This window comes from Fistularia commersonii, chromosome 15 (assembly GCF_037954325.1).
Source record: "Fistularia commersonii isolate RoL2024-O1a breed Wild chromosome 15, RoL_Fcom_v1.0, whole genome shotgun sequence".
NCBI classification, from domain to species: Eukaryota; Metazoa; Chordata; class Actinopteri; order Syngnathiformes; family Fistulariidae; genus Fistularia; species Fistularia commersonii.
Window position 1 is genome coordinate 7058115 of NC_141298.1, and position 13667 is coordinate 7071781.

Genomic DNA, 13667 nt, shown 5'->3' on the forward strand with positions numbered 1-13667 from the left:
CACAAAACCCCGGATGCAAGAAATGTGCGCTATCAAAACATAATTCATCGATAGCGTGACTGTCCACAGCTTGATACAATACACCATGGAGGATCTCTATGTCCGCCATGTGGAGCTGCTTGGCTTTGAAAAACGCTTCTATCCCAGTCGGCACTATGTAAGTTTTTAATTTTCTTGTCTCGAAAATTTCCTCACTAAAAGAAAATTTCATTATTTCTAAAACAATACAAATATTACCAACTCCAGTAAAACATTTAGCTATTTGTAATCTTATTTATGTATTTGTAAATATACATGTACATACTTACATACACACACATACATATATATGCATACAATAAATATACAAATAGACATGAATATGTATCTGTCATCTGAATATGTTTTTTTGGTATGGGTATTTGTATTGATGTTTTACTTGTTACTTTTACTTTTACTATGTAAATGAATGAATAAATAACTTTATCATCCTAAAAAAATTGATACATTTATACATTTTTAGAAATTACATTTTCCCTGATTTTTGTTCAATTTCTAACTGACTTCTTTGTTGTAATTTCTTGTCGATCATTATGTTATTCATGGTTTGTTCGGATAATTCATGGGCCTAATTAGATTAGTTGCTTTATTTCAGTAGTGGACCTTTTTAATCTAATCTTAATAATCAGCTGATTTGTTTTTGGGAAAAAAAAAAAAATTGAGAGATTCAATCATTATATCAGTAAAGACCCATTACTTTTTAAACAGTATGTTGGAGCGTAACACTTCACAGTCGAATACAACTTTAAAGTTGTAAGGTAAGTTCAGTTTTATTCAACTGTTTGTTTTGCTTTTTAGGTGTACATACTGATGGTGAAGTGGAGTGATCTGTCCGAGAAGCTCATCTACCGGGGATATCCAGAAATTTACACCTTTCATGTGAGTTTTGTGTCTCAGCAAACCCCGAAGCTCCTTTTTTATAGTGGTTCATCATATCAATCTCATATTTATGCCAACATCGGAAAGAATAACACGTGATATGCAAAACTCTACAGAGAGATCTGAGATCTGAGAGCAATGGTCGGAGTACTTTAGAGGTCCCTGAGACTCAAATACTTTGAGAATGAATATGATCGTGAAGGCATCGTGATAGCATAGCTGATGAGGTACAACATGATGACGATGAGATCTGGAGAAAAGTCGACCAACTTGTACGGCGTAAGATTCCTTCTCGGAGGCACGAAAAAGTCAACGTTCATTGAGCGCAGTCAGCGATGGACAATAAGTCTAATGAGTTATGTAACTAAGATCCATCCCGGAATCATCACGATGAGAAAGAGAAACTAGATCTATCCAGTGGCAGCAGAGGAGCAGTGTAGCTTTGTTGAAGCTGAAAAGAATCAGGATTGTCATCTACATCCTGAGGACACTCTTTGGAGCCATTGAAGTGTAACAAGACCTTTGCCTCCGCTTTACAGATTATACCAGACCCTTTGATACCATCAGGCACTCTTGCCTGATTCATTTACTGAATCTTGCCATGGAGCGAGACGCACCGATACGCAACTTCGGACTTTTCGGGCTCGGAACAAGACGAGAGCTTCAAAATTCTTGGCTCTACCATTGGAAAATCCATGAAAGAGATTTAGATAAGAATAGCCCTGCCGCAGAAAGCTTTCATGGCGCTGTCACTACCGATCCTCGACTTTCATTCTAGTCCAGAAAAAGAATCTTGGATTGTTACATCACCGGTCTTACATGTTACATATCAGAGCAAGATCGCCTTTGGCTTCAGGCGTTGCACGTAGAAGAAAGACAAGATGTATTCATGAGCTCAGTATTAATACGTTCGATCTCAGTATGTTTCACTGATTTGGGACGGATTAAAAGGGAAAGCGGTAATTGTTATTGTTACCTAAATTCTATCCTGGCTTCTTAAGATGGAAAGAAAGAATGTCAAAAGATTAAATGAATAGATCTTCACAATGTAATTCATTTTAGTCAAAGTAACTGCTGACCTTTCCATTCTATTCAGGCTGTGGGACATCCAAAATGTTAAATCTCAAATTCTGAGAATTAATTTACTTTGCTATATTCGCAGTGAGTTTCCTGAACACAATCAAATCATCATCATAAAATTGGACATCAGTCTCTGGCATGTTTATCAAACTGAGCAAAATACATGTATTCATTTGAATATCCAAAAACACCACGGAAGCACAATGCCATTAATCATTATAAGGTCATCCTTGATGGTAGTTACATTTTTTTCATATAAAATTTTAAATATTTTGAAAATGTGTGAACTCCAGGAAATGGAATTTGTCTATAAAACCCTATTGATTTTAAGCAAAGGCAGTCATTTGCTTGTTACAGTATTTTTTAGTCCGATACTTCATTAAACACATCGAAATACTTTGAGATACTTCATTTTTCTCCATAATGATTTCCATTAAAATAGGATTGAATCAATTCATTTAATGTTAATGTACTTTTTTGTGCACCTTTTGTTTCTCCTTCATGCACCCTTTGTATATGACAGACAAACTGCTCTTTAAATGAAGTCCGTTGTATATTGATTATTCGAAATCATATCTGTAGTTACCCATTTCGGCTGTTGGTAAAACGGAAGATAAACTTATTTAAACGGCAGTCAATATTATTTTAGCCTAACAGTCAGAGCCAGCGTGAGTGGACAAGTTTACAAACTATACGCGTTAAATCCTTCAGACTCAGGGATTCACCATTTTCCTTTAAATCCTAGAAACACTTCACGTGTTTTTCTGCGTCAGCAGACCCTTGAAAAAGAGAAACAGTAAAAAGCCCTGGAAAATACTTTGTTGTCCGGTTAGTTTTTTATTATTATCAAGTAAATGGCTCTTGAAAATGACCCTGAAAATAATCTTTAGAAACAATACAAACCTTACATTTTGACAGTGTCTGAAGGTGATATTTTGTTGACTATTTAGTTGATTTTGTTACGAATACAAACCATCATTAGATGTTCACACAACACTGGTTTTTAAAATCTATTTTTTTGCAAAATCCTGAAACTATCCAGCTGTCTGTCCAAGACTCAAAGACTTTTTAATGAAAAAAAATGTCATATCAAAATGAAACTCAAGCTGAATGCAGCTTATATAAATCAGAAGAGATTAAAATGGTTTGTTTTCTTTGGATGTTTAGAATAATGTACATGTCTAAGACTGACTCAATTTCACTTTTTAATTTGGACACAGAAATCGCTGAAAGAAATGTTTCCCATTGAATCTGGTCAAATAGACAAAAAAGACAAGATTATTCCATCTTTACCAGGTAAGAGGGGTAAGTGAATATTAACAAAAATACATCTGAATTGTTTTGTAATAAAGGCCAAAATAAACCTCATTATCTTATAAGCCTCACTCAACTTCAGAGAATGAATTTCAGTGCTTTTGACAGTCTGATGAAACAGGAAGGAAAACTTGACTAAATCATTCAAATTAAGGACGGTTGCAAGCTGTTTTATAATTTCAGGAAACAGCAGTTAAAAAAAAAAACAACTTCTCTTTATCATGTTGAAGCAATCAAGGGAAAAGCAACAACTGAAGTCACAGTGTGGAAATTTGTTTTGCAAATATGTTTTGCAATATGCCACCCCTTCGCTATTTTTTTTTTTTTAATTTTTATTGGTTTTCTTTTTAACAACACAGACAAAAAAAAAACCAACTCTATCTTTAATCCAGCAAGATAGATAGATAGACAGTTAACGAAATAACTGTAAAAGGAAATGTAAGGTGTCCTTTTTGCTTTGATTTCTTTCCTCTTGTCATCCATTTTCTTTTGTTTATTTATGGCATATTATGTCACTTAACCGGCGGCTTCTTCAGCGCCAGGGTGGGTAAACAACCAGAAGCTGAGAGAAACCCGGCAGAGCACCCTGGCTGAGTACTGCCACTCACTCATCAAGCTGCCGCCGCACATTTCTCGCAGCAAACATCTGAACAACTTTTTCAAAGTTCGACCGGAGGATGAAAACCCATCTCCATCAAACACGTCAGTAGACGCATTTAACTTCCACGACTCGGGGATATTCTATCCATGTTGAACTTTTTTTTTTTTTTCTTGCAGATTTAAAAAGACGGAGACATTTATTCAGAACAAAAGCAAAACTTCAGGTAAAAGAACTTACTGGGGAGTGATTATTGTGTGAAATCTCTCTTTTTAATCGTGGGTCACTTCGGTTAGCATTTTTAATACAATGTTTTTTTAATTGCATTACAGAAGATAAAGAACTTCATCACAATATTCCAATTTTCTGAGCCAGTCCTGTATATTTATTTGATTCATTTTGGAAATTTGTATTTTTGTATAGCGACCTTTTTATTTACGTCCCAGTCATCTTAATTGTGAAATTCTAACATTACATTGCATTACAGTCATTTGGCAGACGGTTTTATCCAAGCGACTTACAAAGAGTGCAATTCAGTCACCGAAGATCCGAAGTACCAGTAGTCGGAAGTCGGAAGTGACCACTCTACCAAATAGCCATCTCAGAACCATATACATACATACATTCATTTCTTTGTTTGTTTTCTTTTCTCAGGGGCTAAGTGTTATTAGTAGGGTAGTGCTTGGGGAAGAGGTATGATTTCAGCTCACGGTGAAAGATGGGCAGCGACCCCCGCTTTTCTGACCTTTTTCAGGAGTTCGTTCCACCACTGATGAGCCCAAGACCGAGAAAAGCCGAGACCAGTTCGATCGGCAGCCGGGGGCTCTGGGCGATGGGGTGGGCGGTCGCCGAGAGGCGGCAGATCGGAGGTGACGGGTAGGGACATGCGGCTTGACCCTATCCTGGAGATAAGACCATTCACTGCCCGGTAGGCGAACACCAGGGTCTTGAACTTGCTGCGAGGGGCTACCGGGAGCCAGTGTGGGGACATAAGAAGGGGAGTTGTGTGGGAGAATTCGGGACAGTTTCTGAATAAGCTCCAGAGGCCTGATGGTCACCGCCGGGGCACCGGCAAGGAGGGAGTTGCAGTAGTCCAAACAAGAGATGACTAGAGCCTGGATGAGTGTCTGCGCCGTATCCTCCGTGAGGAATCTGCAAATCTTCCTGATGTTGTAGAGGAGGAAACTGCAGGAACGTGCAACTGCTGCGATGTTTGCTGAGAATGACAGTTGGTTGTCCCAACACCGGCTCCCGGTAGTCGCCCGCATCAAGTTCAAGACCCTAGTGCTCGCCTACCGGGCAGTGTATGGGACAGCCCCATGTTATCTGCAGATTATGGTCAAGCCACATGTCTCTACCCGTCCCCTCCGATCTGCCACCTCTGGGCGACCGTCCACCCCATCACCCAGAGCCCCTTGCAGCCAATCTCTCGGCTCTTCTTGGTCTTGGCTCCTCAGCGGTGGGGCAAACTCCTTAAAAAGGTCAGAACAGCGGGGGTCGCTGCTCATCTTTCGCCGTGAACTGAAAACATACCTCTTCACCAAGCACTACCCTACTGATCGCACTTGGCCCCCGAGAAAAAAAACAAACAAAAAAAAACGTTAAAATTAATATATGGGTGTCTATGGTTCTGAGATGGCTATTTGGTTGAGTGCTCAGTTCTGACTTTGATTCTTCGGTAACTGAATTGCACTCTTTGTAAGTCGCTTTGGATGAAAGCGTCTGCCAAATGACCGTAATGTAATGTAATGTGATTGACTGGCTGCAGACTGGACTATCCCTCTTTCCTGTGACCCTGTGTGCACGATTAGCATTGGAGACAATGAAAGACTGACAGAATTAATGATATAATATGAATATAAGTTGCATTTACTCCTCAGAGATTTCGGGTCCCATCATCCTTGACACCTACAGAGTGATCGCTGACTTCGTCCAGACGTCCAAACATGAACTCAATCTGCACACTGACGACTTGGTGGAGATTGTGGAGAAAAATCAGAATGGTAAAAACTAGTTTATGTTTAACTCTACATAAAAAAAAAAAACATTAACCTTTGAGCCTGGATATAGCGCATAAAAACAGATTGTAAAGACCGCTATGCTTCCGTTAAGCCTGCTTTTTCCACGTCATCACCTCCTCCACACCATTAATTTATTTTTACTAGCAAACAGGAGAGCTTGGAGAATAGAATATACTAGAATATAACTGAATTAACATTTTATTTTAGGTAAATAGCTTAATCGTCATTGCAAAGTGCAATGCGACAAAATAACGGTGCATCACTATCTTACAATGAACAATGCTTGAATGCCCCAATCCCATATAGTGACAAATTATTTTTTAGGTCTTATAGTTTTGGCTTAATCCTGCTGTATATCAAAATCTGTTATTATAATGCAGGGGTGTCAAACTCATTTTTGTCCGGGGGCCACATACGGCCAAATGTGATGTCAAGAAGGCCAGATCAGTAAAATCATGACCTAGAAGTAACATTAAGTCCAAATTTCCCTTTGTTTTAGTGTAAAAGAGGTAAGCAGGTAAATTATGAAAATCTTCATATGTAATGAACTCTTCCTCAAAAAATTATTAATATTAAAAATGAATATTAAAAAAAAATTGATGAAATGACACCCTAAAAATACAGTTGAGTTAAAAGAGAAAATCTTGTCACTGTGGGAAATTTTGCCACTAGAATTTATTAGAAAATTAATCGATAGCATTTATAAGAGGAGGTAAAATGTTTACGTCGTTAAATGTGTGGTTATTAAATAAATCTTTTTAATTTTGCCCGTTTTTTGCAATCGTTTTTCTAGTTCTTATGGAAGCAAGAAAAGAAAAGATCGTTTTAACAATGTCACTAGATGTTTTTTTCATCAGAAAATCATTTTGTTTTTTAATTTTGAAAGAAAAAATACTCTGCAAAATTACTTTATCATTTTTTCCTAGCTTGTTTTTTTTTTTTTTTTTTTTTTTTTTGAAACTCACTGACGCACGTGAGAAAAAAACACGTGGGCCGTAATAACACAAAGATTTGATTTCAGGCAGGGGGCCACAAAATATTATTCCGAGTGCCGCAATCGGCCGCGAATCTGAGACCCCTGCTCTAATGTATTTAATTTTATTTAATTTCTGTGGATTAATGTTTGTGTTCAGGCTGGTGGTTCTGCCAGTGCGAGTCCAAGCGAGGCTGGGTTCCTGCCTCCTACCTCGAGCCCCTGGATGGACCAGAAGAGTCTGAAGATGTTGAGCCAAATTATGAAGGTGACCCGTTTGACTTTTCGACTCTTTTATGAAGTTAACTTTTCCGGCCTGTGGATATTCGATCAGGTTTGTCTCTGCAGGAGAGCTGCATCTCACCATCAGAGCCTACAAGGCAGAACAAGAAGATGAGCTTTCTTTGGAAGAGGGAGAAACTGTTGAAGTTATTCACAAACTGCTAGATGGCTGGTGGGTTGTCAGGTAAGTCCTCTTTGGGTTTTGGAAGTCAGATCAGCAGCTACAACATAAAGATGTCGGAGAATCCACAACCAAAAAAATCACCTCAAAGGGTTTTAAATGGTTTTTTTTTTTTTTGTTAATTTTTGCTGATTGTTGCATAGATTCTTGGTAAATATCTGATTTTTATATAATATTTTTATATAAAAAGTGTCTTCTCTCACTTTAAGATAATTTCCCACAGATTTTCCATAATTTCTTCTTTGATTTAAATGTTATTTCATGCTGAGTTGCAGATTGTGTTGTGGCCGAATACATTTTTGCATATTTTAGTATTTCTTACATTCTTGTTGCTTTTCTGTCATTTCATGACTCTCTAGTCTGGTGGCTTGTGATTTCTCTCTCCTTTTGGTGATTTCATATCGATTTGGGTTTTTTTCTTTTTTTTGAACAGGCAAATTCATTCACAGGGCAAAGAAAACCTGGTAGCAAATTCTTTTTTCTAGAATTAAATAACTAAATGGAAAACTTATGGAAAACAAGGATGACAAGATTATTGCTAGATCCCATCCAATCCCCTGGTCATCACATGTTTTATAAAAAATTGAAAAATGAACGATACATAATTCTTCTTGTTTGGATGTTCCTATACAGGAAAGGAGACAAGACTGGTCACGTCCCCTCTATGTTTCTGCAGAAAGCAAACAAGGGAGAAAAACATGCATTGAAACGGCTGGACATTCAAGGACAAAAACCACCACCTCGCAGGTTGGTGGTCTACATTTTGTTCAATTCCCGTGCTACAGATAAAATAAAATTAAAGATAGCTTGAAATGCAATAATTTTGTATTATCTAGAACTATTGACACTCACATAAAATTAAACAAAAAATAAAACTTAAGATGTGTTTCTAGTTTAATCTAAAAGTGGCAGATAGTTTTGTAATTTGCAGAAGCCGAAGGGAAGTATGTTGCGTTGATCTTTGCAATACATTTTGTGGTTTCTTTTTCAATGTTGTGCAGACTTCCTCTATGTAAAACAATACCTTATTTAAACTACCTGCAACATCAGAAAATATTTTATCTTTAAAACTAAAATGGCGATTTGTTCATAAGAGCGATCTGGGTGAGGCACAGCCAAAGTGCAGAAAAGGAGGAAATTTTTCTTTTTCTTTTTTTTTTCATTATTTATTTAGATATGTATGTGTTTATTTATTTATTTTTAATTTTTAATTTTTTATATCTATTTATTTGTATTTATTTATTTCAAAAAAATGACCCCTTGAACGCATTCCCTATTGGTTTGCTCATACGTGCTTTCTGCGTTACACAACCTGCTAAAGCCAAGGAAGGGCATCACTCCAATCTCTCTGTGGTTTTATGTCGCTGATAACATTATTATTAGGTTAGATTAGATATTATAAATATTTTGATTTTCTAGGGGTGTGACAAAGCAGACCATGAGGTTCTGTATCCTGGCCTCTGATTGGCTTAGCGACTGTGACATCATTCTCTGCGTCTCCAACACACAGTGTTTTGTTTGTGTGAATCATATGAGAATGAGAATGAGAACAACTTTATTAATCCCGAAGGAAATTGTTGTGCCAGAGTTTCAAGTAAAAACGTACAGAAAAAAAAAATATATATATATATATCGTCACTCTCTTAAAATAATCGCCTAAGTCATTTTTTTACAAAAATGTTTTTTTGCCTAAATCATCTCCTCACGATGCTGACCACCTCTGGCAAAATTGCCTACATCCTCAGTTAAACAGATTGCTCCATTCTAAACCCCTTTAGTAGAAATTGCCTTTGTCAAGAGTGTGTCAAATGATTCAGTTTTTTGTGTTTCCTGAAATATCTGAAAAAATGACTATTTTAAGAGGGTGATGACATGAAGGGTATGGGAAATGTTAATAAGAGTGTGGGAGGGCCATGAAGCTTTAAAATGTATATAAATGCTAAAATAAAAATACGGCCGCTCCTTTTTGGATTTTTGTTTTTCACGGCTGGTTCAGGAACAAAACCCCCAGGATAAACAAGGGACAACTAGTGGTTTAACTTCCTTGTGTTTATGTAGCTTAAGGGAACATTTTTTCAGTTTATCTTGCAACCCATTGATTACTATGTAATTTTGACGAGAAACATAAGTTGTGACAATTATCAAGTCACCTGTTAATTTACAATTTCACGGGTCACCTTGGTCATTATTGCTAGTTTTCACCCCTGATAAATTTGTCAGGGGCAACCGCATATTTTCTTTCATTCACTCGTTCATTCATGCAAATATTTTAAATAAAACACATCAATGGTATTTACCCCCTCCAACCTGGTTATATTCAAATGTCATAAGAAAGGCGCAGGAACTTGAACCTGACAAGTCAAACTTATTTGAAGGACGTGAAGCTTTTGTTTAATTACATTGTATATGTTCATTTTTTTGTGAATAGGTCTACCATTAGAAATGCCAAGAGTATCCACAAACAAGGTCGCCAGCGCCTTTCCCAGGATACCTACCGCAGGAACAGCCTGCGTTACCTGCAACGGAAGGGTGACAACAGGGCCGTACAGAACCAGAACTCTAAAAATACCAAAAAATTCCCTCTGAGGGAGGAGAAAAACAACGGTAACGACTGTTGGATGTTTTTATTGATTGAGTCAAATTGTTTCATCGCATTTTCAGACAAGATTCTCTTCGAGGATGAAGATGTAACGCGGTTTTATTTCATGTTATAAACAGACAACATTTCAAAGCAGTTAAGCTCCGTTTCAGAAGGCAATATGAAGAAAGAGACTCCGGTCATTCCTCCTCGGCCAAGTCCGGAGCTCATTCTGGAGCGCTGCACTGACAACACCCGTAGGAAAGTCAGCATCCATAAATCCGTTCTACCTGTGGACAGTGAAGGTATGTATTGATCGGAATCTTACAGAATGCAAAATTCCGACTGTATTTCAATGTGCAATTGGTTTTCTTGTTAGTCTGTTCGTGGAAAGCTATATCCGGGTTCTGTTTTGTTTGCAGGAGGTTTGTGTGTAAAATTGCAATGAGAGAATTGAGTAACACGGTTTTACCTGTAATCCTACCTCTTTCCGTTTCTCTTTTTACTTATTTATTTATTAATGCTAATATAATCAATATTTTTTTTCTTGCCTAAAGCTGCCGTGCAGCCGTACAAAGTTAACGTTTTTATAACAACCTAATAAATAAACTTGTATGGTTGTGTGTAATTGTGAACATTTCAACGTTTAAATCATTTTGTAATCATCGTTTGTGGTTTCTTTGATTTTATCTCTTCTGCAGGTCAAGAATGATAAAACAAGAAAGTTGTTGAACATCTAAGATGAGAAGAAAATCCCAGAAAAAAACACTGTTTAAATGTCAAGAACGCATTTAAGAGTGATGTCAGTTTAATTCACAAAGCACATACAAGTGTTTCAAAAAGAAAGTGCAGAAGCCAATATCATGAGAAGATACAAAAAAAACTTTTATTCACTTATTCCGAGCTTTATAAAGAGCAACATTTCCACTGAGGTATCATTGCAAATTTTACAATGATGTTTACAAACAACATGTTTGTCACCTGTTTCCGTACAAGCAAGCAAGGTATATCTGTTTTGAACGACTCTTTTATTGTTATTTTTTCTGGTTATTGTTATTGTTATTACCATTTCAAACACACACAGACACACACACACATATATATAGACTTTGAAAAAAACAAAAAACAAACAAAAAAAACAAGTCCTCTATGGAGGTGCTGTTGCAAAATACCCCATCATCATGTGGCATTCATCTAGATTGCAAAATTAATTGCACAGTATCATGTGTGTGTGACTATTAGAAGAGGTCAATCGGAGGAAAAAGGTCATATATGAGACATCTTTCCGATTATTTCATATCTTTATTTTGAATTTTTTGAATGCTGTGCACACTTGACACAAACAAATCCGAAAGCAGTGAAATGATCAGTTTTTCATAAATGAAAACAAGCCAAAGGAAACCTTTCATACAATGCATGTCCTTGCCTTATTTTTCTCATGTATGTATTTTGAAGTTAAACTTGGATTAAAAAACAAATAACAAAAAGCTGACCCCGACGTGATTTGAACACGCAACCTTCTGATCTGGAGTCAGACGCGCTACCGTTGCGCCACGAGGTCTCATGCAATTGCTGTGTATTTACATTTATATATCTTTTTATACAACACATGACTATGTCATTGAATAGAATAGAATAAAATCCTGTTGCCGTGGTGAATTTGGACAATGATGTCATAACGGTGACTGAGAACGGTCACGGAAACGAACGTTTTTATCCAAAAAAGTAAAAAAAAAAAAAAAAAAAAAATCAACCACTTTAATTCATATTGTATTTTATAATAACCCAAATATATAAAAAAAATGAAATATAAAAATTGTGATGGTTTAAAATATTTTTTTCAAACGTTTTTTAAAAAAAAAACGCTCTTATTTTGATAGTCAACGGAAGTGCAGCAGATTCCCCGTCAGTTTCGATTGCGCTTTACGGTAAAGAAAGGGGGGGTAACTCTGCATCTCCTGAGCGTTATTCTTCAGATTCTTCCTCGGATCGGACGAAAGACCTGCAAAACTGCGACACACGCTGCACACGGAGAACATGGCGGCTCGCTCGGTACTGTAGCATCGACTCTTAAGACACTGACTTAACGAAGGAGCATCGCTGTGCATCTTTTTTTTTTTTTTTTTTTTTTAGTCAAGTCAAAATAATGCAGCATTACACCTTAGCTAGCACGCTGCAAACACCTTTGCTGCAGCTCCCTTTTTTTTCTAATTATCCAACGCTTTTATTTGTTCACTGGATGTGATTTTATATATATAATTAAAGTGGGAAATGCATGGATGTATTTTCTTTCTTCGTTCTTTCTTCGATTTCCCATTCATTTCATTGACATGCTGCAGAAAAAAACAAACAAAAAAAAAAAAAAACGGTGCATCTACAACAATTGGGTTTTCGATGCTATAAATGGCGTTTTGAATACACAGGGCTTTGCATATCATCACTAAATGTGAATCTTTGTTTATTTTTTATATTTGAAATGTAAATTTTGAGGTCATATTCAGCAGTTTCAGTTCCCTGACAGCTTTCCTGCGATGTAGTGGTGGCAGATTTCAGTCTATGTGGCAGTGTATGTTTTGTGTCTTGGGTAAATAGACAGTGTTTTGTGCTTTCCTGGGTTTTGGGAAGAAAAGGAAACCTTCCTGTACATCTGACAATAGACCATGTAGTTGACCGTATAGCCTCGGGCGATGTATATTCCCTGATCAGGGTCAGTTATTGTCGGAATAGGGATCATTCCAGATTCTAAATGTTGATTTTCCTATGTACAGTCTGGAAATGTGTTTCCCCGTGCAATGAAATTATTATTTTGCTGTCAACAGTGAAGCCAGATTAGGTAGGAATATTATAATAATAAGCATACTGTTGTATCCAAATGTAAACAGTGCTGAGAACTGCAAATCCGCAATGAAATGTAAACAGTATTAACACGATGTCCAAGTTGAAAAAAAGTGCAGATGGTTTATGCAAACAGGTGTGTTCACAGGTTGTACAAGTTGAGAAAGTGCGGTTTGATATCTTGAAAGTTGAGTGTAGCTTTTGGTGTGCCAGCTTATAAAACGCAGGTGACGTGCAGACAGTTAAATAAAAACCTGTCCGTTGTCAAAGTCCATGTCGGAGGTTGGGAAAATTCCTTGGCAATAGGGCAAGTTCTAACAAGATGCCCTGCAGAGAAGGCATCGGGGTTCTGGTTACCTTACTCTGCAGTCTTTACCGTTTGTCGCTGTTTTTTTTCGGTCCTATTCGGTGATGCAGTTGGTTAGACGCTCTCACAACGCGGCTGTGGAAGTCGCCGTGGATCTCAGGCAACCTGCCAAACTTCCCCGGCCTTTTCACAGAAATTAAAAAAAAAATACAGCTTCGATTTCGCCTTCGTAACCATCTGCGTCGTGTTGAGTGAACATACTCAACACACACACTCGTCATAATCAGTAATACATTCACATCCGTGTACAAGAGTGCTAACCGTTCAGCTATTCAGTCACTGAATACATTGAGTACTTTGCCAAAAACTCAAAGTTCTCTCATCCCTTCACGCAAAGGATTTTATATTACAAAGTATGTGCACGACACGGTTTTCTGCAAAAATGATTGTATAATGTTTGTATAATTATCTCTTTTACACAGACACAATGAAGGGAAAAGAAAAGATTGCAGCCCTTTCCTAATCGTCAACAACAGAAGCACACAATGGCCTACAAGGTAAGGACAACACACAGAGAACA

The 13667-nt window shown here is 37.1% G+C and overlaps 2 protein-coding genes and 1 non-coding gene across 4 annotated transcripts in view; 2 read left to right on the forward strand and 1 right to left on the reverse strand.

The window, feature by feature from the left end:
- ncf1 (neutrophil cytosolic factor 1) lies at positions 1-12039 on the forward strand. Of its 2 annotated transcripts, none has more exons than XM_086160588.1 (12): positions 1-157; positions 838-918; positions 3219-3303; positions 3849-4014; positions 4090-4136; positions 5791-5913; positions 7065-7172; positions 7253-7370; positions 8001-8114; positions 9796-9971; positions 10086-10250; positions 10647-12039. In XM_086160588.1, the coding sequence occupies exons 1-12, from the start codon at positions 86-88 to the stop codon at positions 10655-10657; spliced, it is 1266 nt and encodes a 421-aa protein (XP_086016714.1). In that variant the 5' UTR covers positions 1-85; the 3' UTR covers positions 10658-12039. The 2 variants fall into 2 exon arrangements, with proteins under 2 accessions (XP_086016714.1, XP_086016715.1); XM_086160589.1 differs by having other exon boundaries at positions 3219-3294.
- On the reverse strand, positions 11435-11506 carry trnaw-cca (transfer RNA tryptophan (anticodon CCA)). The gene has a single exon. It is a non-coding gene; the product is annotated as a tRNA-Trp (tRNA).
- Positions 11884-13667, forward strand: part of st6gal1 (ST6 beta-galactosamide alpha-2,6-sialyltranferase 1) — a 19472-nt gene continuing 17688 nt past the window's right edge. The window contains exons 1-2 of the mRNA XM_086160587.1: positions 11884-11997; positions 13570-13644. Of these exons, the coding sequence (XP_086016713.1) occupies positions 13633-13644 (12 nt within the window). The 5' untranslated portion in view covers positions 11884-11997; positions 13570-13632. The remainder of the gene's footprint in view (positions 11998-13569; positions 13645-13667) is intronic.